The sequence below is a fragment of the Aricia agestis genome, chromosome 21 (genome assembly GCF_905147365.1).
Source record: "Aricia agestis chromosome 21, ilAriAges1.1, whole genome shotgun sequence".
In the NCBI taxonomy this organism is placed as follows: domain Eukaryota; kingdom Metazoa; phylum Arthropoda; class Insecta; order Lepidoptera; family Lycaenidae; genus Aricia; species Aricia agestis.
The window spans coordinates 398733-426698 of NC_056426.1; the positions used below are offsets into that span (position 1 = coordinate 398733).

Consider the following 27966-nt stretch of genomic DNA (forward strand, 5'->3'; position numbering starts at 1 on the left):
AAATGTATGTCTTTTTGGTAACCAACAATATTAAAATGGCTCAACTGAGGACATTAGAACCAGAGTAACACTTAAGGCATATATAATTTAATACACAATTGCAAAAAATTACATAATTTTAGGCCACGCTGATGTGTTTTCCACTAAACTAAAACTTTGATGCCAAAAATGAACATGCTGGTTCTAATGTCGTCAAATGTAAAATTACTTCATAACGTTATTTATTAAAAAAATAGTGGTTTACAAAATTAATAGATAGAGACCAATATAATTTTATATAAAAAAATATAATAAAAACATAACCGTTGATTTTCACAAAACACATGTATGTACCGATCCGCCAAGTCCTATCTACAACTTACGTCTCCCGGGATCACGAGTGCGAATGCCCGAGCGAGTGGCTATGTGATGCCATGTGGAAGTACGGCGCGTACCCCGGACCGGAGAAGGGATACACCCCGTGGGGGTAAAGTACCCCGGGGTACGAACCCCCGAACCCGGCCGGCGGGGGCACGGTGGGGGAGTTCACGTCCATCCCCGGGTTCTGCTTCTTCCATTTCGTACGCCGGTTCTGGAACCAGATTTTCACCTGCAACAAAATTGAGTGTGATGAACTTGGCTACCGTGTAGTTTTAAACACTAGATACTTATTGCTTTCTTATCAAATTATTCATAGCTCTAAACCGCTCGAAAATTTTTCCTTTAGTCGGTGGTTGGTGGATTGGTCGATCGTGCAGAAACCATACAGTAACAGTACATTCAATATCTTAAAAGTAATGATTATGTTACCTAAGAGCCAAGTTCAGTCGCTCGCAGACGGACAGGCAATACTTGTACTGCACCTTACGTTTAATAGAACTTAACCCTCAAATCAAACGCCACACATACCTGAGTCTCGGTGAGGCTCAAACTGAGTGCCAAGTTGAGTCGCTCGCAGACGGACAGGTACCGCGTCGTTTTGAACTTGTTCTCCAACGACACGAGTTGCTCGTACGTGAAGGCGGTGCGCGCGCGACGCGGCTTCGTCCCGCCTTTGGAGTCGCGAGACGTCTTGCCCTGTTAAATTACAATAAGTTTGATTAAATTTTATTACATATAGTTTAATTAAGTTGTTAGTTGTATTGTATTAAGAGTCCGTATACGAAATTTTGCCGGTTTCGCTGATTTAATAGACGTGATTTAGCAGTTAAAATACAGTATTTCTATAAGTTTTAATGCACAACATGTAAGATCATTTCAATTACAATCTAATGTTGGACCTAAATCTCACATTATATTACTTGCCGCAAGGCTGCCTTGTAAAATGTGAGATTTAAGTTGTTTTGAATCGTGTTTTTGGCACAATTTGTTTTTTTTTTCTCGAATTGGATAGAATTTTATCTTTATAGATTATTTATGTCCTTTTCTTTCTATGAATTACAGTTCCAATTTGCCGAAATTAACAGCAATTATTTGCCCATTTTCTCTAAAATTTTGCCGAGTTACACATTTTTTTACTCAACTATTTCATATTAAAGTGGTAAAAAGTAATTCCAACATTGTATAGACGACTTTCTCAACAGTACATTGTATTTTTTTCATACCGTTAAGACGCCAATACAATCCATAAACAGGTGATATTCTAAACCTTTTACAGCAAAAATCACAAAACTGTCGCGGGTTTGAGTTGGATTATTTAAAAATACTTAAAAAAATGTAGCTCCAACATTAGATTATAATTGAAATGATCTTACATGTTGTGCATTAAAACTTATAGAAATACTGTATTTTAACTGTTAAATCACGTCTGTTAAATCAGTGAAATCGGCAAAATTTCGTATACGGACTCTTAAATTATCAACATGAAAAAACTAAAGGATAAGAACACTCTGCTTTGATGATTTTATATTGGTTAAGTTTTTGATTTAGATGTGTGTAAACTACATTATAATTTTTTTTATGAAATAAGGGGGCAAACGAGCAAACGGGTCACCTGATGGAAAGCAACTTCCGTCGCCCATGGACACTCGCAGCATCAGAAGAGCTGCAGGTGCGTTGCCGGCCTTTTAAGAGGGAATAGGGTAATAGGGGAGGGTAGGGATGGGAAGGGAAGTGAATATGGTAAGGGATTGGGCCGCCGATAAACTCAGTCACTCGGCGAAACACAGCGCAAGCGCTGTTTCACGCCAGTTTTCTGTGAGAAAGTGGTATTTCTCCGTTCGAGCCGGCCCATTCGTGCCGAAGCATGGCTCTCCAACGTATAATATTTATAATTACGAGTTGTGCATTAACAATCCCATCCTAATTCCTAACATAACGCACCCCGCGCAGTCGAGTAAAAATTTGTTTTTTTAAGCAGCCCCAAGCCCCAAAGTCCAAATTAGTAGAATGCCCAATAGGAATATGACCTTACCTTCTTCGAGCTAGGGCTCTTGGGGTCGTCGAGGTCTGATGTGAGTAGGTCGTCGTCCATGTTGGAGGTCTGGTCGTCCGTCTCCACGTCGTCACCATCTTCGGAGTGCAGGTGGTCTTTTACTGTTACAAATTGGAAAGGTTATTTGATGGGATATGTTTTTTCAATTTTAAGGTGGCTTAGCAAACACGTTTTCTCTATGGTTTTTTTATAGAATCGCCGATTTTAATAATAATAATAACTCCCACACCGGTTTCGGTGACGGTGGCCGGTTTCATTGAAACCAAGCCAGTTATGCAGGAGTCATTTTATAGTGCCCAAGTGTATGCGTAGTACACAAGAGCACTCTCTATTCCTTTACTCTCATAACCTAGTGGGAAGGAAGACCGATACGACTGGCGAGAGATCAGGCGCAGGACCGACTTTTTACATGCCCGTCCGACGCATGGACGCGTCATCTTACTTATCAAACAATCAGGTGATCAGCCTGCGTTGTCCTAACCAAACTTGGAAATAACATGTTTCCAACGCGGTAATCGAACCCACGACCCCCAAGTCAAGAGCCATGCTCTGAACCACTGGGCCACGGAGGCGCCGATTTTATTGATTGTAATTTGTATGGAATGAGAGTGTTTGAAATTCTATTGGCCACGTGCTATTATGTAGCCTCAGAGTCTATCGTGTCAAACTGCTGTCATAAGCCACGATATAGCTGGCATGTGTCACGATAATATGCCTATTTGATAGTGATAGACCCGCGGCGGCGATCTAGATAGATACTTTAGTATGAAACGCGCACCTGGCCGCAACGCGACCTGCGGCCACACCAAACTTTCGTTGGCCGCCGCGGCTCGGCCGCTAGTGCGCACCCGGCCTTAGGCTACAAAACGGCACCTGCACTGGTGGCAAGTAGAATTTCAAACACCCTCATTGACTATTGACAGGAGGAGTCGAATGTGGAGACATATTATAAGTATAACATGCTCTTATACAGCCTACAGGATTTACAAAACTTCTTTAGGTAGCAAGATGCTGATTTTTTTTATCTGAGAGTTGAGACTGTGCTTGGGTTATCTACCTTGGTGCTGTGCCAATATTGCAAGGCTGGCACGCATGTAGCGTATTTAAAAGAATATTTCAACACTAACTAATAAAAATAGAAAAATAATAAAATTACTAAGCCGTATTTTATTGTTTATAGCATTTTTCCGCTGTCCCTCGTTTACAAACGTGAAAATCGAAATAACATAATATAACGACGCGCTAAACTATAAAATCAATAACAAAACACAATCGAATAAATTAAGCAGTTTACGACTTCCTTTTATAATTCGTGTGATATAATAGATGATATAATAGACGTCCGCTTCCTAGAGTGTTGCCATCGCGAAAAAGTGATAAAACCATCCGAACATTGGCAACACTGTCCAGGAAACATTAAAATTATTTACAGACTGCTTATTAAATTAGCGAGTGGTATAGCGGACGTATAAATATTGAAAATTGTTCGCCCATTACCCGCGTCGAGCGAATGGTTTTCGAAACGCGAAAATCGCCTTTAATAAGTGTCAAATTAGTATCAAAGAGTTTCATGTCGTGACGCCTGTCAGCATATTACAATAATTACCGTTTAGAATCATTTTACCTATGATTTTATACGATAATAAGCCTTATACAGTCTCCATAAAGGTGACATAAGGGGTAGAATAACTCGGAAACGTTGGTAGAACTCATACGGTTCTAATTTACTACGGGCGATGTCTACAGTCGTTTTAATGTTGTTTTATTTGTGTATTTGAAGTGAGAAGCATATGAGTATCTAAATGCATCACACTTTTTTTATAATAATTCGGTCCCAGCTTGGGTCTGTAAAAAACGTAAGAGTTATGCTTGTTTTGTATCAAGGTTTTGCTTTTTTTACTTGATATAATCATTATAAATTTCGATAAACCACAGAGCCTAAACTATAAACAATTAACTTAACGCCTGTCATCTAATCAATCATCATCATCAATCATTATTGGAAACCTTTTGAAAAACGCAAGCACAATAATTATTATTGTTATCTGCTTAGATTCCAACTTTTAACAAAGTATCTCTGGTACTCTAGCTTTTACAAAATCTCTTTAAATATCTTAGATTTAGAAGATGTTGTAGAGGTATTGGGTATTGTCTATAATTATTATTATCAATGTAAAATTACAGTATCTTTCAACAATATCTCTACAATTTTTGTAACACCATCTCTGGTCTAGCTACCATATTATTACTATAAATCGCCCAATGGTCGAAATTCGACCTTAGTTTCAACAACATTAGGACTACGAGTATTACCTATATTTTGTAAAAAAATATTGACTTTATCATATTTTTTTCAACTCTTGTCTCTGGGACTCAGTAGTCCTCAGACTGGCCGTGTAAGCATTGTACTCTAATAGTATCGATTCAATAAAAAAAACTATAATCCATTTTCAATTTGTCAACTTGTTGTCAACAGACTTCAACCATAAATAAAAGAGTATAATTCGTATAGGCTTGTCACTCAAAAATCTGTCATCGTTCCTTGTGTGTGTTCTAGTTTGTGTAATGTTTTATTTGTTAAAAAATGTATGATAAAAGCATAATTTCAAAATATTATTAGCTCGATGCACTCCATCACCATATGAACTATAACTGTGCAAAATTTCATGCACCTACGTTTCCCCATTTTTCGTCAAAAGGGATACAAAGTTTTTCTCTCGCGTATCTTATATCTTTAAACGAGCAATTCTTGTATATACAGGGTGCAATTTAACCTTCCTGCCAAATTTGGATATATTGTTCCTTGTTAAAAATAAAAATACACGTATTTCTTCTTTTATAATCACTCGGTACTAAAATTTTGAGAAATAGCCTCCGAAAGTTAGCCTACCAAACACCACAAAATATGGACACATGCGCGGCCCGGCCCCGCCCCGCCCTTCCATTGACATTCTTGCAGTGACAGATTAAGACAACTTGATGCCCTAAGCAATCCATGCCTGTGGGCCCCCGACCGACTCGATCCGTATCCGAATCAGTCTTTGAACCTTTACTCTTCTGGTGCCCCCTCAGACGTGATGCCCTAGGCAATTGCTTAATTTGATTAATCCGTCACTGCATTCTTGTTATTATCATAAGTTGCGAATTTTCTCTTCATACTTTGACGGACTTAGGACCGTCAAATGTAAAGGACGTAGACAGGTAGTTTAACATAAAATTAATCGATACACATTAAAAGAATGGAAAATAACAACTTTCTAATTACGAAAAATAAGCACTCTAGAAATTTATAATAAATCTAAACCACATCCTTTGCATTTAGGCGTATTTAAAAAATTCAAATCACTTATGTACACAGTACAACTAATTAAAAATCAAAATAACCCACCTCTAAATCTTATTTACTTCCATCTTGTCTACACTAAATATCGTTCAAACTGCAATCCGTTTTGCTCTAAGCAGAGTCTAGCGGGTTTTGCACATTGTCTTTAAGACTTTAAAAGTTTGTTAAGCACAACTTTGTCACTTTTAACCTCGTCAGAGGCGTCTTCGAGGCTGGCTAGGCGTGTGCAGGTGTTGTGAAGAGCGAACTGTCCATAATCAGAGTCTTTCATTGTTTCGCGATTCAGATTCAGGGTACAGCTGCTGCATTCGAGAATCATCAATCAGCTGTTACGAAGACGAGGAAGGCTTTCTTGCTCGTACAGTCTCTGGGTTCCGCGTAAACTTTCGCCACTCAAAATGTAGCACCTCCACCTATGCCTCCACATTTCATAACACTCGATCGTGGTTAGGGTACATTGTAACAGACACTAATTAAAGCCGCGCTTTAACTAGTGTCCCTAGCCGGGGGGACCGTGACAAACAAAATAATTACGTGTTAGCTATACAACTACGCACGTGGAACTAAACCAGAAGAGTAAAGGTTCAAAGACCGATTCGGATACGGATCGAGTCGGTCGAGATACGGATAGGGAGGCCCACAGGCATGGATTGCTTAGAGCATCAAGTAGTCTTAGTAAAATAAAAAATTTGGCAGGTAGGTTTAATTGCACCCTGTATATATATATATATATACAGTGTGCAATGGGCAAGGGTCCGAGCGTCACGAGTTTCCCTATACAAAAGTAAAAAAAATTGTTCGTCTTTCAGCGCTGCTACTTTCACAGTGAACTCTCTACAAGGAACACGTACACAACCTAAAGTATTATCACTTACTTTTGTTAAACCCTGTATATATATATCGGTTAAACAGCTAGTTAATATAATAATAATATAGATTACCTACAAATCATTCGGCTGTAAATTTAACACTCGTCAGTTATAAATAAGTCAATCGACATTCCGGACCACCCCACAGCTGTCAGTACGACAGTAGATTAACAGAATTAGCTGACAGATATATATTTAGCCGGGCGCGTGTTTCGCTACTTTTTGCTCTCTTTCGTATGGACGGGGGTCAAAATTATAATGTTAATGAATTTAGTGAATGTTTGTTGTTTTAGTTGTGTCTTGGCGTGTGCACTTCCGTGCCCCATTGCATTCGTCGTTCTTTCTTTGAAATAAATACAAGAATTTCGTTACTGTTTGTGTATTGTATATTCTTTTCAAAACAAGAAATTCTGCTTCTTATGAAATTTATTTTTAAATATTACAAGCCTTATAATACTTTACAAACGAATATGTAATTGATTGTACTGTCGGTTCTTGGTGGAAATTCATGTTGAACACTAATAAAACACAATTTTTCGTGCACTTTTTCCACTATTTTAAGATATTATTAAATTTTTTAACAAATTACACGACCGGTTTGCTTTCCATCAGGTGACCCGTTTGCTCGTTTGCCCCCTTATTTAATTAAAAAAACCAATCCCCTACCCTTTTCCCTTCCCTACCCTCCCCTATTACCCTACTCCCTCATAAAAGGCCAGCAACGCACCTGCAGCTCTTCTGATGCTGCGAGTGTCCATGGGCGACGGAAGTTGCTTTCTTTTTTTTTGCCCCCTTATTTCATAAACAAAAACTAATAATAACCGGTGGTAGGCTCCAGTAGCGACGACGTTCAGAAAATATTTGTAAAAATTTATTCTGAATTAAAAAGTTTGAGTTTGAGTTTCAACCAAGGAGTCTGTACAAATAGGCGGTCTTACCGTTAAAAGCGGTTTCCTCCAGACGACATGATTATACATAGAATTCGTATGTATTTATAAAAATATAATGGAATACACTCCAAATCACGAGGTTACAAAATTTCATATAAACGTCAAAAGTTTAAACACTGGCTAACGCTCGCGCTGTGCTAACGCCCCGGGTAACTCCGTCACAGCAGAGTAGACAGAATGATAGCATAATAGACATAACTACCAGTAGTTCGACTGCAAAGAAACGGACAGGTTTCAATATCTGTCAAATTCGTCAGGTTTCACTAGGATTATGAACGGAATGTGCCTCGCGCTGGCATACTCTATCATTCTGTCTACTCTGATGATAGACTATGCCGACTTAGAACTGATGTTGAAATTTTTAAATTTGACGTATTATGACTAAAATCGTCGCTAGGGTTGTTAAATTGTTACCTACGAATTTAAAACTATGACATATTCGCTGGACGTGTTCCTCTTTGGTCGTATTGTTGTTCGTGTTTTGGCACATGCGATTAAAATTGTCAGAATCCAATTTTGAAATCTTTATTTTAAATATTTAAAAATAAATTATATGAGCCAGCGCGAGGCACATTCCGCTTATAATCCTAGTGAAACCCGACGAATTTGACAGATATTGAAACATGTCCGTCTCTTTGCAGTCGAACTACTGGTCCTTATGTCTATTGTGGTCACAGTATAGCAAAATGACATATCCTACTCCGTTGCGCAAAAAATATTAGGAACCTTTCCATTTTTAGGGTTCCGTACACAAAGAGTAACGGGACCCTATTACTGAGACGTCTGTTCGTCTGTCTGCCCGTCTGTCTGTCTCCAGGCTGTATCTCAAGAACCGCTTTAGCTAGACTTCTGAAATTTTTACAGATTGTGTATATCAGTTGCCGCTATCATAAGAAATCCTAAAACAAAATAAAGTTAATATTATGTTTATGGACCCATACAAAAAACGTGTTTATTTTTGGCTTTTTTCGCTCGTAATCCATAATAATGGTAAGCACTTGAGATATTCATAAAATCCTTAATAATTATAACCGTATTTTAATATTTAATAATAAAATTACAATGAAATGAATAATTAAGGGGGGCTCCCACACAAGAAACACTATTTTTTCAGTCTATAACGGTACGGAACCCTTGGTGCGCGAGTCCGACTCGCACTATTATTTTAAAGTATCTCCATACCAAATCAGCAAAATCGGTTCAGCAATTGATCGCGCCTACCATGGGCGTACCGAGGGGGGGGGGCAGGGCAGGGCAGGGGGGCAGGGGGGGAACTTGCCCCACTGACCCCCCCCCCCCGGATCTCATGTCTCTCTCATCTCATGTTGACTTGACGCGCCTACTAAGTGTATTATCTAGTACTTTTATCTATAAAAATTAAGATAACGAATTTTTGCCATTTGTTTGCAATACAATATTTTTTAGTCTTTATAAACACCTAGCTTATAAAAAATCTGATTTGCCCCCCCTTGGCCCAGAGCCTGGGTAATTTGCCCCCCCCCCCCCCCCCCCCTGGCCCAGAACCTGGGCGCCTACATTTCAAGCACGTACGTTTCCCCATTTTTCGTAAAAAGGGTTACAAAGTTTTTCGTTCGCGTATTAATATTATGGTTATTATTCTTTTATTAAATATAAGCCCCAGCGTCCTGGATACAGGATATCAAATTACGTATCACAAAGACAGCGTAATCTGTTTTCTGAGAAATCGATACTGTCTAGTTGTATATATAGCCAAGACATCTTCAAAGGCTGTATGTGCTCGAAAGCTCTTGTAACTGAGAGGGTTTATTAATTACAAACTTACACCGCAACCAACCCCAATATACTACACACGAGGTATACGCGACCTTGATAGAACGGGGTAGAGTTGAAAGTCCTCTAACAGCGCGCACCCTGAAAATGGGCCTTATATTTTGGGCGGAAGGTTTCGGTTTTCGCTGGCGTAGGATAATTTGAACTTTATAAGTCGGTGTTAGAGTCGGGATTGCAGTGGAGGGTTTACACAAACAGTCCCCCAGCGATCATCAATTAGTTAATGAAGAAATTTAAGCGCGGTGCGGTCTGAGATGTGTCGGGCTTAGTCGAACAAGCGCGAGAACTGAGACTTGGTGGGGTGCTTCCGTGCCCCCGGTTTCTACTTATACTTAAATTGATGACGCCCGTTGTGTCAAAGTTTGTGCAAAATGTGCCTATATTTTTCTGTAATACCAAAATCCTTTATTTTTATTTGTTTATGCTAGCCTAATGTATACAGCTGTAAATAATAATTGTATTATTTTAAATGACTCGCATACACAATGTCAGGTTGTAGATATTAATAATTTAGATTTGAAATTATCTACTATGAAAAGAGATAAGTACTTCTTATCTCATTTTTATAAAAGACGTATAGCCAAGTTGCTATTTAACTTTTTGTTTATAAAATCAGCCAAGTATTTGGCTTCCTCGACTACTGCTTTTATTGAGCAGAATATTAGTCATATTTTGAACGAATTGGAATATGTTCCAAATATTTCTTTAAATTAGATAATAAGACAATGGAGGAAATCTCTTGCAGAAATAAATTACCTTTAAATAGTCAAAATCCTACCAATTTAATAGATTCAAATATAGTAAGTGAAAATAATTGTAATTTAATTAATCTGGTGCATCAGAATTTACAAGGTATGGTAGGTAAAGAACTTGAAATTGAGTTATTTTTGAAGGAATTTAACATTGATATTATGTGTATATCTGAACATTGGTTTAGATCACATGAACTCATTTTCAACTTCAATGATCACCAGATAGCAAGTTCGTTCAGTAGAGAAAATGCCATTAGAGGCGGCTCTTTAATATTAATCAGAAACAATTTTAAATTTAAGGAACGTAAGGATATTGTGAGTCTCTTTACTGAACGAATAATAGAAGTGGCCTGCATAGAGCTGAACCATCTAATAATTGTAGGCGTATACAGGCCTCCATCAGGGTTATACGAATCTTTTGAAGTAACTATGGAACAAATTTTGTCAAAAATATGTGCATCTAACAAAAAGGTTATTATATGTGGCGATTTTAACATTAATTTATTAGATTTAACCTCAACTACTGTTAGATTCACATCTTTATTTCAATCGTATAACCTTTACAGTTTGTTTCAGGAACCAACAAGGGTCTGTGAGACTACAGCCACTTGTATTGACAATATATTTACTAATCTTATTCCAGACAAAAAAGAAATAATTAATAAGCTAAGTTCTGATCACTGTGGACAAATAGCCTCTTTTAATATCAAATGTGACAGTGATGCGAAGAAAAATCTTGTGTTTATTCCTGTGACCACAAAACGTATTGAGCAATTTAGAAGTAAATTAAATTCAAATATCCATTTATTGGACAGCTCACATAGCTCTGATGAAGCTTTTAATAAATTATTTAAGGTGATAAGAACTCAATTTAATTCAATATTTACTTCTAAAACGGTTAGAAACAGTAATAAAAAAACTAAATTTATTAATTGGGCAACAAAAGGAATAAAAATAAGTAGGAAAAGATTATATGACTTATATGATGAAAGGTGTATTAACAATAGTGAAGTATTTAAAGCATATGTTAGAAACTACTCAAAAACCTTCAGAAAAGTTTGTAAAGCTGCTAAAGCCCTATATATAAAAAATAAAATTAAAAACTCTAAAAATAAAATCAAAACAACATGGCAGGTAATAGCGGGTGAGACTGGAAATGTCACCTGTCGTAGCTCTGATTTTGAACTATACTTTGAAAATAAAAAGATTACTAATGATCAAGAAGTTGCGACGGTCTTTGAAAAGTTTTTTGCTGACATTCCGGTCTCAACGACAAAAAATTTAAATTCTTCGTCTGAAGCTGCCGAAAAGCTACTCAGAGACAATGTAAAGGAATGTGATGTCAATTTTAAGTTTAGAGAAATTAACCCCAGAGATATTATTGATACCTTTAAATTGTTGAGTATCAAAAATACTGCTGATCTCTGGGGCATGTCCACAAAAATTATTAAATCAATAATTGACATCGTAGCTCCTCATTTAGCAATGATTTTCAATGACTGTATAAAAAATGGTGTTTTTCCTGACTTAATGAAGCATAGCAAGATTGTTCCTTTATTCAAAGCCGGAACTGAATCGGATCCCACGAATTTCAGGCCTATATCAATTCTACCGACCTTTAGTAAAATATTTGAAAAAAATATTTTAAAACAATTACTAGTACATTTTAATTCTAATAATTTATTACATGATAATCAATACGGATTTACTAAGGGTCGATCCACAACGGATGCTGGTATAGGACTCCTTTGCAGTATTTTTGAGGCTTGGGAGGAGTCGCAGGATGCCTTAGGTGTTTTTTGCGATCTCTCCAAAGCCTTCGATTGTGTTGAGCATGCTACATTGATCAGGAAATTGCGCCACTACGGAATTAAAGACTCTGCTCTCAGCCTTTTGACTTCTTACCTTAAAAATAGGACTCAAAGGGTTGAGGTTAATAGTAAAAGGTCCAAAGGAACCAAAATAGAATTAGGTGTCCCACAGGGATCTATATTAGGCCCATTTCTTTTTCTCATCTATATAAATGACTTACCTTATCTAGTTAAGGATAATAATAATGAGATAGTGCTTTTTGCTGATGACACTTCACTTATTTTTAAAGTGAAGCGACAACAGTCGAACTACGACGAGGTAAACAGTGCTCTCTCAAAAATAGTACATTGGTTTAATGTTAATAACTTACTTTTAAATTCTAGTAAAACAAAATGTATAAAGTTTACTTTGCCCAATGTTAGGCAAGTCCAAACCAATGTAGTATTAAATGATGAGAAGATGAATTTGGTAGACAACACTGTATTCTTAGGTATTACACTTGATAGTAAATTACAGTGGGGTCCTCACATTGTTAATCTTGCAGGTAGGCTCAGTTCTGCAGCATATGCAGTCAGAAAAATTAGGGAAATTTCTGACGAAGATACGGCACGATTAGTATATTTTAGTTATTTTCATAGTAGGATGTCATATGGAATCCTTTTATGGGGAAACGCTGCCGACATTAATACAATATTTGTGCTGCAGAAGCGAGCCATACGTTCTATTTATAAAATGTCTGCTTTAGAATCTCTGAGAGATAAATTTAAAGAAATTGGTATTCTAACTGTTGCTTCTCAATACATTTTGGATAATGTAATATATGTTAGAAAAAATATAAGTAAATTTAAAGTTAAAAGTGACATTCACTCTAGGAATACTAGAAATAAGCACAAGCTAGATATGCCGGTGATCAGACTTAGTAAAGTCAGTAAATCTTTTAAAGGTCAATGTATACGCCTTTACAACAAAATCCCAGAAAACGTTCAAAATCTTTCCATTAATAAATTTAAAAAAGTAGTTAAAGAACGTTTGTGTGCCAAAGCCTATTATAAGGTCAATGATTTCATAAACGATGGCACACCTTGGGAGTAGGATGGCTTCTTGCAAGGCTACTTCTTCATTATTATAGGACTTACAATTATGTATGTGGATATTGTATATAATATTTAGTTACAAAATTGTAAACTTTATTTTAAAAGATTAATTTTTTCTCACTTTTTTTGGTAAAAAAGTGGGCCCCGTGCGAGTTTCTTACGCCGGTTCTTCTCGCCGGGTTAGTTCCCGAACCGGTGGTAGGCATCATGTAGGACTTTCTGAAAACATTTATTTTAAATTTATTCAGAAATAAAACAATTTTGATTTTGATTTGATTTGATTTTTATTTGACCATTTATTTCAGGCATCTAGGCCCACAATGCAAATAACTTACAGACTTGGCCGCGTCCCCATCAGACACGGCGCGGCACCGTCACCGTCACCGTGGTACGGCACATAATAAACATCCTATAATTTATCTAAATAATACACAACTCAAAGGAGCTCAAAGGTGACCGACTGACTGACTGACTGACATAGTGATCTATCAACACACAGACTAGACCAGTGGACGGATCGGGCTGGGGATGCAGGTTTTGACGTAGGCATCCGCGAAGAAAGGATTTTGATGAATTCTACACCCAAGGGGATAAAATAGGGGTTGAATGTTTGTATGAAACTTTGTAAATTTTAAACCGATCGGGCTGAGACTTTGATACCTAATCAATAATACTTCTACTACTTCTTAACGCGAGCGAAGCTGTGGACAAAAGCTAGTCTACATTTAAAATTTCCGTAAAATCGGTCTAGCGATTTAAGTGCAACTCGTCATAGTTTATCACGCGGAAACCATGAAATTTTCAGGAAATAGTATAGACTAGTTTCATCTAAATCAATTCAGACGTATAAGCGTGAAGAAGTAACAGACAGACAGACCGACAGAAAAATATATTATTATATTTCGAAAAGGGGTTCGTTTTATTATAATATTAGTATGGCTTTTGCATTATATCAACAACATTACGTGACATTTACGTAAAATTCTCAACTTCCCGGAATATTACAACAATAACACCGATAATACCTTGTAACCCCTTACCCCTTTTACAACCTTTTCACCCCTCCTTTACCCCTTTTACCCCGTTACACCCGCGAAGAGCGTGTTTACAGCCGTCGGCGAATTCGCCGACTTTCGACGAAAATCGACTTTTTAATTACCGTAAAAATGACGTGACAACGACTCTGCACCGGGAATTTTAACCGGATTATGTGCCGGATTTTCGGCCGGTAAATTAAATGAAATAGCGCATTTACTACCGTGCACGGGGACTTCAAAACTCAGGATATAATGCCGTAAAAATGGCACAGCCAATTTCACTAATTTAAGGCAATATTAACGCAGTTTTAATGAATACCTATAACGTGCTTCAAATATATTTTTTAATATAGACAATATTCTCCAGATTCAACTTTACGCTCATAAATGCGCGTAAATTAGGAATTTCACAGACAAATCAGCCCACAAAAAATAACATATATGATCCTTATTACGTGGTCTATTTTTTATCTGTGCCAAATTACATAAAAATTGCATAAAAAAAGCCCTTTCAAATAATTTTCAGAGCTTTTTTTCACATTTTCCTCTGTTCTTAGCTCCTATTCGCCGTAGCGTGATAATAATATTTAGCCTATAGCCTTCCTCGATAAATGGGCTATCTAACACTAAAAGAATTTTTCAAATCGGACCAGTAGTTTCTGAAATTAGCGCGTTCAAACAAACAAACAAACTCTTCAGCATTATAAACTGAAATTATTACTGTAAGATAGATACTGCAGCGAGACAAACATCTCACAACCTAGCTACATCGCGCTATCGAAGTTTCTGAGATCGGCAAGATATATACAATGTCTGAAATGATGGGCTTTCGACCAAGTATACCTTGCTCGGTCGAAAGATCTTGCCGCTGTACGTGTCCAGGCTGCACTGGTCCACGACGGTCGAGCAGATCGTGGACTACATCCGGAGCAAGACCCACTTCGTCTTGAGGGTCGAGCGTTTGGAGTCCCGCCACAAAGTCAATTTTAGCTCCTTTGTGGTGAGGGTCCCGACGCATCGACCTTCGAGAAGGAGGAGTTCTAGCCGATTGGAGTCGTCTACAGGAGGTTCCGAGGACGACTTCCGAACACGTCGCGCCCCACGTCGCAGACAATACGTGTTTAGCGCTTAGTGTTAGCTTTAGTTTATATGTTATATATGTTAGTCTATAAGGTATATATAATATGGGCCAAGATGCCTGATTTAAATAAATAAAATAAATAACAAGGTAGATCAATCCCATCAAAAGTTCGGGTGCGTTTGGATGTTGCGACAGCAATACTGCAGGCTGCTCAATATCTGCTGTCAAACGCCTGTTTAATTGCTAAGGTACCTAATAATTCTGCCGAAAAGGTCTTTGTTTGACCCTACATTTATAACACAAACAATTATAAATTACAGGTCAAAGAACGCAATCAGAAAACTATAGACTGCAGATCCTGGATTATGAGCTATGGGTAATGGGAGTGCCATCAAAACCAGTAAATAGCAGGTAAGGTGGTAGGGCAAGTAGACGTGCAAGGGTACCGACTACCTTTTTTGAAGAATTTCAGTCTTTATGTTAACTTGATCCCAATTACATTGAATTATTTATTAACGCGTAACTAAATTACTTAAAGTTATTCTATTCTTCAATAAAAACGTCTTATGTAATGCTTATATTGTAAAATAGAAATAATTTGGAACACTTGGGTTTCTTAAGGTTTAAGAACTGCTTATTTTCAGCCAACCGCATCATCACATCACTCTCAACATGCAATTTATAACACTAGTTACACCCCCACTGAGTCAGCACTAACAAACTACCGAATAGCCCAATGGGGTAAAACTGACCCCTTCTCTTTTATTTCACTGAGCAAGAAACAAATCTTAGCAGGGTACGTAATAAAATAATCGTTAGATTCGTTTAGACGAGACCAATTTCACGGTTTGCTGGCCAAAGGGATCCGCCGTCTCGCTCGCACGTGCCTCTCGCTCGCACTCGCTTTTTTACTGCGGATTTGGGCAAGGGTTGTTTTGATTGAGGATATTTTTGCGAATGCTTTTAGATGTTAAAGTTGAAGATCGGGAAGATAAATGGTTAAGATGGTGCTATTTCAGGCGAGTACTGAACGGGTTTTGATGAATTTATTAACATTTAGACATAGATTTAGAATTTTTTAACAGTTAGAAACATACGCATTGGTATTACTCCAAGAGAGTTGGCCTACACAGCAGAGGTAATGTGGCAGAAGATACTGCCTCTGAGATGTTATCAACACTAGCCTATACTGCCCTTCATACACCATTACCCTGCCTAAACGGTCCAGATTACTTAGTTACTTACATAAGATATAGATTATAGCTATTAAAGATTATATATAGCCTTTTCGTTGCAAGGCTTGATCTAGACCAGGGGTTCCCAAACTTATTTTGTCTACTGCCCACTTTGAGAAAATATTATTTTTAGTGCCCCCCTTGTTTCAATGCATCCAGATGAAATAGATCACCCTCCAGGCCTCTACACAACGCCCACATTTTTTTCTGGGTCCCACACCCCTTTAGACCTTCAGCGCCCACAAGGGGGCGTTATCGCCTACTTTGGGAAAGGCTGATCTAGCGGTATATGCGTCCGCCTTCACCGTGAGATCACAAGCAATAGTATGGATTTATTTAACCCATCAATCCCCAAGCGGCAGCCGGCTGGTGCATAACAATTGATAATCTATTGTGTCTGCGATACCCACGATGGAGGTGCTACATAGCGGCGCGGTCGTGCTGTCATTTACATTCATTGCTTGTGATTTCGCGATTTAGCGGCCATACCGCCCGTTCGCGCGGACGCATATAATTACCCTTTTACTAGGAGTATCGCGAATTATCTACGAAATAACCAACACGTAATGTAGCCCGTATCACGTATGTCAAAATTCGTTTCTGTCTATTTTTTCAGGGTAAAATTTTCCCATGAGTTTTTCTGTCACATACAGTATCTCCAGACAAAATTACATTAAAATGGTTAAGCGGTTTACACCTGACAAGAAAACAGACACACTTTCGCCTTTATAACATTGTATTGAGTACCTTCTTTAAACAGTTCATTGTACCTACATAATCTATAGTCTTACTAGCTGTCCCGGCAAACGTTTCTTTGCCATATAAAGTATTTCACCCGTATTATTTTATTGAAGTGACTAAATAAGTATGTCACCATGGCAACGTCCATCGCTATCCCGTCGCACAAACAATGGTCGCCGTCAGTCTCGAGTTGTAATAATTTACTATTATTTATTCAACAAATGCACTTATCAATATAAAAAGTACCCAGTAATCGATTCTCAGACCCACTGAATATGCATATAAAATTTGGTTAAAATCAGTAAAGCCGTTTTGGAGGAGTAGGCGGCCTAACATTGTGACACGAGAATTTTGTATATTAGATATGCATACGAATATTTAATTTCATTTTCATTTCATTTCAATATTATAATGCGAAAGTGTGGTGGTCTGTTACCTCTTCACACTCAAAACGCTGAACCGATTTTGCTGAAATTTAGTATGAAGATACTTTGAGTTTTTATCCCGAAAAAATGTACGGTTCTTCAAGGAATTTATGTACAATGGACTTGCGTAATCAAGTTAAGAAATATATAATCATCATATATACCGTCAAAATCATTACCCCTTTAAGTAAGTCGGGTAAATATAATCACACAAACAATAGCAATGTTTATTTCGAGTACCCCACTCCAACTTTTTGGCTGGATTAGGTAAACAAGCCAATACAAGCAAGGGGCGGGCTGTATTACAGCTATATAGTGGTAGTATAGATAGATAGGCTATCCGAGCACAGGGGAGCAAATCCCGTAGCTTGTGATGGCATGGGATAGCGTGGGATGGCGTGGGATGACGTGTTGACAGCTCTGCGGGCGGTGTGATGATGGCTGTGATTAACTCACTGGGATATATCATGGATATTTGACTACGGCGCAAACGGAGAATGGTTTGGTAATATAAGGTTTAAAATTAGGTAGAGATGAATATGTACGTATATACGTGGGAGAGCCATGCTTCGGCACGAATGGGCCGGCTCGACCGGAGAAATACCACGTTCTCACAGAAAACCGGCGTGAAACAGCGCTAGCGCTGTGTTTCGCCGAGTGAGTGAGTTTACCGGAGGCCCAATCCCCTACCCTATTCCCTTCCTTACCCTCCCCTATTCCCTTCTACCCTATTCAATCTTAAAAGGCCGACAACGCACCTGCAGCTCTTCTGATGCTGCGAGTGTCCATGGGCGACGGAAGTTGCTTTCCATCAGGTGACCCGTTTGCTCGTTTGCCCCCTTATTTCATTAAAAAAAAAATGTATTTATGATTCGCATAAGTTCAGACTTTAGGTAGAAACTTATCGTCGTAATCAATACGTATAATGTTAGGCCTTTGAGTTGCATTAGTCAGTGCAAGCCTGCCCAGATTAAGAAATATTTTTGTTCCTAGTGTGAAAAATATTTCTTCCTATCCATCCGGCTTATTGCAGGTAATGATTGATTCATATGCGTCCGCGCGAACGAGCGGTTTGGCCGCTACATCGCGAGATCACATGCTTGTGAATTGTGATCTAGAACAAAGTAGATATTAAAGCGTTCGTAATTTTCTGTCGTTATAGTGGGACAAACAATAAATAAAAATAAAAATTGTTTTATTACTGAGTAGATTTTTTTAAAATGCTTTCAGAACGTTGATAGGTACCTACTACTGGTGTCTACCACCGGCGAGAAGAACCGGCGCGGCATAAGAACATACATAATATAAGTAATGTGCTAAAATCATAACCCTTCTTTTGCCTTCGCCATTAGTAAAAAAAACATTATCCAGTAGCTAGGAATTAAAATGGGTTGTCTGCGAATGCGCGACTAATGGCGACTAATTTTGACTTTATTTGCATCAATGCTTCTTGATCAAATGACATGCATGTGTGTGGCGGATATAATTAATAGCCATATTATAGCTTTGTCAAAGTAGTAAAAAAGTTATTATCATTTTACTTAAAACGACGTTATCTTATACAATATATTAGTACCTGGATGACCGAGCTTTGCTTGGTATAGCAATCATTGACTTCGTGCTACATAATAACGCCATCTGCTGGTCGTTAAAACAATTAGTTGCTGACAAAATAGTATTATTATTCGCCAATAGATGTCAGAAAAAGTCATACTTTTCAGTTTATCGATTATCGATAAAACACGAATAAAAAGACATTTTCTGAAAATGATTCCTAGCTAGATCGATTTATCGCCCCCGAAACCCCCTATTACCCGGCTGCAACGATTTTCATGAAATTTATACTAAATTTCATGAAAATCGTTGGAGCCGATTCCGAGATTCCAATTGCTCGTTTAAAGATATAAGATTATAAGTAGGTAGATAATAAAAAAGATATAAGTAGGTAGTAGATGACGCGTGCAACTCCGTTGCGCCAAAATTCGTTTCTTGCGCGGGAACCGTACATTGTTCCGGGATAAACAGTATGTAACTAATGAAACTATACTATCTAACAATTAACCTAGGCCTCATACAGTACGTTGCCTTCTATTTGAATCACTCTGTCTTTAAAATATGCTGATTTATGTATAAGATTGAAGATAAGATTTTTATAGATAGAATTTAAGTATTTTGTTTTAAACTAAATGTAAGAAGTGGCTATGTAAAGATAATTTAAATATTTGTAAACAAAAACTTTCAAGTAAGTACATAAACCAAGAAACATTGTTTCGAATGAAAACAATTATAACATCTGAAGAAAATTAATTTTGTAGAAATTGGCCTACGAGCGCATGACGCATCGCTTTTCAGCGACGGGAGCCGCCACCTAGGTAGGTATCTCCTACATTTTTTTTATGAAATAAGGGGGTAAACGAGCAAACGGGTCACCTGATGGAAAGCAACTTCCGTCGCCCATGGACACTCGCAGCATCAGAAGAGCTGCAGGTGCGTTGCCGGCCTTTTAAGAGGGAACAGGGTAATAGGGGAGGGTAAGGATGGGATGGGAAGGGAATAGGGGAGGGTAGGGAAGGGAATGGGGTAGGGGATTGGGCCTCCGGTAAACTCACTCACTCGACGAAACACAGCGCAAGCGCTGTTTCACGCCGGTTTTCTGTGAGAACGTGGTATTTCTCCGGTCGAGCCGGCCCATTCGTGCCGAAGCATGGCTCTCCCACGTCTAAACATAGGTGGTGTAATCAATAGTAATATTATAAATGCGAAAGTGTATCTGTCTGTCTGTTACCTCTTCATCTGCGAACAGGGAACGGCAGAATTTGTATAATTGTAAAAACTACTGCTACCGCTTGATAAACGAATTTCAGATGTTGTGAAAAAACCTAAATTACCAAGAATCTGAAAGAAATTGTGTAACACTTTATATCAATTCTACCTTTTATTATTAGTTGTTACTTTGTTACTCCATTGTTTGTAAGGGGGGGCCTGGGGTACCAATATATAGGCCAATATATGGGCTCCATGTCTCCCACAAATTGCATAATATGTAATTTTTGGGAGGAATAAATTTATTATTATTATTACCTATTCTATCACATATACCTATTCCATTAGTTATTACTTATTAGTTATTACACTACATTTAGAAATGATTAGCAGAAATAATTGTGCATCTGAAAAAATCTAATTTTAAAATACGCACACAATAAAATACATACTAGACCTAAATATAATCAAAATCATCAGTTTTTAAAGTTTTTTTTTTATGAAATAAGGGGGCAAACGAGCAAACGGGTCACCTGATGGAAAGCAACTTCCGTCGCCCATGGACACTCGCAGCATCAGAAGAGCTGCAAGTGCGTTGCCGGCCTTTTAAGAGGGAATAGGGTAATATGGGAGGGTAGGGAAGGGAAGGGAATAGTTGAAGGTAGGGAAGGGAATAAGGTAATAGGGGAGGGTAGGGAAGGGAAGGGAAGGGAATAGTTGAGGGTAGGGAAGGGAATAGGGTAGGGGTTAAGGGATTGGGCCTCCGGTAAACTCACTCACTCGGCGAAACACAGCGCAAGCGCTGTTTCACGCCGGTTTTCTGTGAGAACGTGGTATTTATCTGGTCGAGCCGGCCCATTCGTGCCGAAGCATAGCTCTCCCACGTATAAAGTAGCAAACATACACTTTTTTTCAGTAATAATATTTATTACCGCACTCAGATTTATTTAATGACGATTAAATTTCAGTTTAATGAAGAGTTTGACAGATGATGTATGGGGCTTATGTCAAACTCTTAATTTAATTAGATATAAGTAATTAATATTCGTCTCTGAGTGCAGTTAGTCTGACTGTATTATGTTCGAAAGTATAATATAATATTATACTTCTATCAAAAGTAATCGAACGAATTTAAAATTATTACACGTTAAATACTTACTAACTACAAAAAAAAACCCTATTTTACCGAAATTAATACCAAATAATGAATTAAACATAATATATTAAGCAGTTAAGTATGTATGTTTGTTTACGTAGACCGTTTCTACTCAGACTGTATTTTATCAATAAATAAATAAATAAATAGACTGAATAATATTAATATGTCTAATTTGTAACATAACATATTTTATTCTTTGTATAATATAAAAATATTTCGCTAAATATTATGTTAGTAAACGCTTATACTCGAAAACGGCTGTACCGATTTGCTAAATTTTAGTCTAGAAACAATCTCAGAAGTCCAGGGAAGGTTTTATATGGTTTGAAAATTTAGGAATAATACAGTAATTATTACTGTATTATTCCTAAATTTTCAAACGGCTTTACTGATTTTAACCAAATTTTATATGCATATTCTGTGGGTCTGAGAATCGGCTACTGTGTACTTATTATATTGATAAGTGCATATTTTGTTGAATAAATAATAGTAAATTATTACAACTCGAGACTGACGGCGACCATTGTTTGTGCGACGGGATAGCGATGGACGTTGCCATGGTGCCATACTTATTTAGTCGCTTCAATAAAATAATATGGGCGAAATACTTTATATGGCAAAACAATGTTTGCCGGGACAGCTAGTTATCTGATAAAAATATATTTTTTAACAATAACCTATTTAAATAGCTAAAAAAAATCTAAAAAGTGTACGAAAAACAAGCCTGTTACTATGCCGTAGCGCCTCGTAGAACGGCGTAGCGGCGGTACTACGAACATATTTTATAAGGAAATTCAAAACTCAATTTCAGATACTTCAACAAATACATACAATATTATACAGGGTGTAACAAAAATAAGTGATAATACTTTAGGGTGTGTACGTGTTCCTTGTAGAGAGTTCACTGTGAAAGTAGCAGCGCTCAAAGACCAAAAATTTTTTTCACTTTTGTATGGGGAAACTCGTGACGCTCGGGCTCTTGCCCATACAAAAGTGAAGAAAAAAAATTCGTCTTTCAAAGCTGCTACTTTCACAGTGAAATCTCTACAAGGAACACGTACACACCCTAAAGTATTATCACTTATTTTTGTTACACCCTGTTAAGAATTGTAAAAGAGGTTGCCGCACTGGCCAGTAAGAATTGTTTTTAAAAAACTATTATTTTTGACATTGGTATATTGTCATATTTTTTCATTATTATTTCTGAGTCCAATGGCTTAACTTGTTTTTATTTTATTGCATTTTTATATTAATTATTTTCTAGTTCTAAATAAATATCCACAGTAAATTTTAGCCAGCATTTTAATTATTTCATTGGCCCATTTAAGACTTTTACATGGTCCTTCGAGCCGGATTATTGTGGATAAAGATTGTATCCAAAAGGAGCCGATATTCAACGGCATATTGATTGGACCAGATTATAATTGGAGAAATGTGGAAATATTACTACAGAGCTGGAAGAATATTGATTTCACCACATTATTGGAGAATTATTGAAGAATTATCATTATTGTTGAACTGAAGACTATTGGACCAGGGTAATTCAGGGGTCTCAGCGGTATTTTTGATTGTATTATTATTATTAACCCGCTAATGTGGTAAGGCCTAATTTTTATTATTTTCTTTGTGAATAGGTAAGATACACATTATATTAATTGTATCGATAATTGTTATTTCATTGTAACTGTGACAACATAATATTTTCATTGAATTGATTATAACCATATTATTAGGTAAAATATTACTAACTCGCTCGAGTTATAAATACATTGTAAATAATATTATTGTAAGTTGTCACAGAATTAATTGTTATTGGTTGTAGTATTAATTGCCAATTGTATATTTTCAGTATTTTGTTGATTTTATAATTACTCCCAAATGGCCGACGAGATGAAAGCTTTAGTAAAGAAGCGCGCGGCGTATAAGGGCCGACTTACTATTTTCCGCAACTATGTGGAGCAGCACGCGGAGGTATCGCTAGACAGTAAGGGTAGGGCAGAGCTAGAGTTGCGTTTGCACAAAATTGAAGAGTTGTACAACCAATACGATGAAGTCCAGGTAAGTCTGGAATTATTATCCGAGAGCATGGAGGAACAACTGTCCGAACGGACATGTTTTGAATCATTATATTTTGATGTTGTTGCTCGTGCTCGAGGGCTCCTCGCTTACCATGTTAAGGATGAGTCTGTAAGAGAGAGTGCTCACAAAGCGAACGGTGGTGCGGTTAGATTGCCCACTATACAGCTTCCCAAATTCAGTGGGTCCTACGATAATTGGTTGGAGTTTCGAGACACCTTCTCTAGTTTGATTCACTGCAACCCTGAAATAGATAATATCGACAAGTTCCATTACTTACGTGCCTCACTCGAGGGCTCCGCTGCTGTGGTCATTGAGTCGATTGAATTTTCATGTAATAATTATATATTGGCGTGGGATTTATTATGTGATAGATACAATAATAAACGATTATTGATTCAGAACCACGTCAATGCATTGTTTAATATTCCAACTTTAAATAAAGAGTCGTCGTGCAGCATTAAGAATTTAATTGATATTTTAAACAAAAATTTGAGAGCTCTAGAATCATTAGGCGAACCCGTTACACAGTGGGACACACTTTTAATTCATATTGTAACGAGTAAGTTAGATCAGAAAACGTATAGGGAGTGGGAGGAGTTCAGAGGTAGGATAGCGGATATAAATAAGATTAATTTCGATTCATTTTTAAGTTTCTTACGCAGCCGTGCAGATTTGGTTGAAACTCTAGAACTTTCACGTAATAAAAATTCATTGAATTATTCGAGTAAACCAAATTCTCAGCTTAGGTCTATGATTGGCGTGCAGCAACCGAAACCACTATCACCGACTCCGTGCCCGCCGTGTCCAATGTGTAGCGAGAGCCATAAATTATTTAATTGTCCTAAGTTTTTAAAATTAAATAGCAATGAGCGATTTAAAGCGATGCCAGCTTTCAAAGTTTGTTTCAACTGTTTGGAAAAAGGACATTTTTCTAAACAATGCAAAAGGTCAGGGTGTAGTATATGTAATAAAAGGCACAATTACAGATTGCATATTGACAATTTTAATGGTCAACAAGAGACAGGTAATATTACGATTCCAAAACCTATTGCCCGCGATGTCCCAGACACGGATGTCCCGGTTGTGACATTGACATCAAATATGAATTTAGATTGTAATATTAACACCGAACAAAGTGACGTTATTTTGTCGACCGCTTTAGTGAATATTTGTGATATAAATAATGAACTTCACACTGTCCGTGCTGTCTTAGATAGCGGCAGTACATGCAGCTTTATAACAGAGAAACTTTGTTCGACGTTAGGATTGCAAACTAAAATGGTCGAAAGGTCTCTTGTGGGTATTAATAATATAGAGTCCCAAATCAGTAAATCATGTCATGTAAATATTTCATCTGTCAATGGTGATTACAGCTCTAATTTAAATTGTTTTATTTTACCATTAATTTTTAATAAGATGCCTCGTCATCACATTCATTTACCAGACCTTAATAATATTCCTAAGGGAATTACTTTGGCTGATCCAGAGTTCGTCTCGCCAAAGGACATTGACATTTTGATTGGCGCAGATCTGTTTTGGTGTATTGTTGGATCACAAAAGATCAGTTTAGGTAAAGGTAAACCTTTTATTATTGAAACTAAACTTGGATGGGTCGTTTCAGGCCAATATGATTATAATTATTCTACATTGCACTCTAATAATTATTTACAATGTAATGTAACGAATATGAATCCATTACGAGATAAATATGACAGGAATCGTCATTTTACTCCCAGGAGGAATTGGAATGTGAGGAATTTCCAAGGATTATATTATTCGTCTTAGTGACGGTCGGTTTGTGTTCGCTTATTATTGAAAATGAATTCTTTTAGGGAGAGTCATTTAGTAGAGTTTTGCATTATTTATTTTCTTTAGAGCGTAGGTTACCGAAAGATAGAAAAATATTATAGGTATGAACTATTGGTTATTACCTGTTCTAACTATTATTAATAATGATGACGAATTTCATTGTGCATTACATTTATTATTAAATGACAAGAGGAATATTTTCAAAGTTCCAACTATTATTGAATGGGAAAATTACCAACTAAAAATGTTATGTTGAAATTTTTAGATTATTTTCTTTGATTTAAATTTTCATTATCATTAAAGCATTCTATGTTAATACAGTCCACTCATTATTTTCACTAAACTATTATTATTATTTCTTTATTGAAGAAAGTATTATTATTATTTGATTATGAGCATAAGGGATTAATGCACGCTAGACCACTGGTGGGTGATCTAACCAGCAATACTTTTGTGAACGCTCTTAACAGATTCATCGCACGGAGGGGTAATTATTCCGATTATAGTACTTCGTTTGTTGGTGCGTACAAGGAATTATCAAAATTCTTAAAAGATAATTCTGATATTTTGTCAATAATAATTTATTCTAATTATATTATAAAATTACATTTTATTTCTGCGTACTTTCTACAATTTGGCGGCATTTGGGTAGCAGGTGTAAAATGAACAGAAAATCATTTTATACGTGTATTAGGCAATTGTAATTTAAGGTTTGAGGAGTTAATTAAGGTACCACATTAGATTAAATTGACGCGATATAATATTATGTAAAATTTGAGACCCCTCACACCCTTGTCGTCCGATCCGGCGGATTTGAGTCCACAGACATCCGGACATTTTATTGGTCTTGTGATGACTTACTTATAACCTGACAAGTACAAGTTACCAGATCAGAACATACGTTCTGTGTCGAGAATCCACTTCATTGAACAATTGAAACAGCATTTTTGAACACGAAGAAGCAAAGAATTTGTATCCGAGTGCAAATATACATATTAAATGGCGTACTGAAATCGATGTTCTCACATATTATATGATGTACGATGGTGTTCGTCGATTTATAGAGGATTAGCGTACCTCCTCTGAATGGAAACTAGGACGTGTCGTCGCTGTCCATCCAGGCCGTGATGGTGTAGTGCGGGTTGCCGATCTTCGAACTTCTTCAGGAATTAATAAGAAGATCTTTTACAAGAATTTGTCCCCTCCCATTATGACCCTGAGTTAGATGTGTTTAGTTTTTTTCTTACATTTAATTTAGGTTTATTCTTCTAAGTTTTGTTTATGTTGTTGTAGGATATTTGTATTTAAGGTTCATTATTATTTTCTGTGATGTATTTTGGTTGAAAGTGTCTTTCAACGCCCGGGGGCATGTTAAGAATTGTAAAAGAGGTTGCCGCACTGGCCAGTAAGAATTGTTTTTAAAAAACTATTATTTTTGACATTGGTATATTGTCATATTTTTTCATTATTATTTCTGAGTCCAATGGCTTAACTTGTTTTTATTTTATTGCATTTTTATATTAATTATTTTCTAGTTCTAAATAAATATCCACAGTAAATTTTAGCCAGCATTTTAATTATTTCATTGGCCCATTTAAGACTTTTACACACCCTGTAGATGCGAATGTATTTCTGTGTATCTATTTTATTTTATTCTATCTGATTTGCAAACTATTATTCTATTGTTATAATAATTATGTTTTACTCACTCAGACTTAAAACGCTAAACTGATTTAAAATAAAGGTATGGAGATACTTTAAGGCCTTTTACATTTAAGATAATATAATCACAAGAAAAGAAAATGTTTAATTACATTGAGATTAACGAACTGCTTCGCACAAGCAACTTATTAAATTATTATGTCGTGTTTTTGAACCTTCATACATGGGCGTACCGAGGGGGGGGGGGGCAGGGGGGCAGTTGCCCCCCCCTGGATCATGTTGACGTTCCTACTAAGTATATTATCTAGTACTTTTATCTATAAAAATTAAAAATTAAGAACGAATTTTTGCCATTTGTTTGCAATACAATATTTTTACAACTAAAAATTATTAATTTTTTATTCTTTATAAACACCTAGCTTATGAAAAATCTGATTGGCCCCCCCTGGCCCAGAACCTGGGTGATTTGCCCCCCCCCTGGCACCAGAACCTGGGTAATTTGCCCCCCCCTGGCCCAGAACCTGGGTACGCCCATGCCTTCATATAAAAGAAATAATAGGTAATGGTGACAATAACTGAGCAAATATTAAACTAGTTAACGCGTTGCTTAAATTATTAATTATGTATTACTAGCTTTTGCCCGCGGCTTCGCTCGCGTTAAAAAATGTTTTTATTAATTTACGTGGGAGAGCCATGCTTCGGCACGAATGGGCCGGCTCGACCGCAGAAATACCACGTTCTCACAGAAAACTGGCGTGAAACAGCGCTTGCGCTGTGTTTCGCCGAGTGAGTGAGTTTACCGGAGGCCCAATCCCCTACCCTGTTCCCTTCCCTACCCTCCCCTATTACCCTATTCCCTCTTAAAAGGCCAGCAACGCACTTGCAGCTCTTCTGATGCTGCGAGTGTCCATGGGCGACGGAAGTTGCTTT

The 27966-nt window shown here is 37.1% G+C and overlaps 1 protein-coding gene across 1 annotated transcript in view; it reads right to left on the reverse strand.

Annotated features, from left to right (window-relative positions):
* Window positions 1-312: 312 nt before the first annotated feature.
* The window catches only part of LOC121737768 (homeobox protein slou), a 30336-nt gene continuing 2682 nt past the window's right edge, over window positions 313-27966 (reverse strand). Inside the window, exons 2-4 of the mRNA XM_042129463.1 lie at window positions 2393-2514; window positions 889-1056; window positions 313-589 (exon numbers count right to left, since the gene is read on the reverse strand). Coding sequence (XP_041985397.1) covers window positions 374-589; window positions 889-1056; window positions 2393-2514 — 506 coding nt within the window. The 3' untranslated portion in view covers window positions 313-373. The remainder of the gene's footprint in view (window positions 590-888; window positions 1057-2392; window positions 2515-27966) is intronic.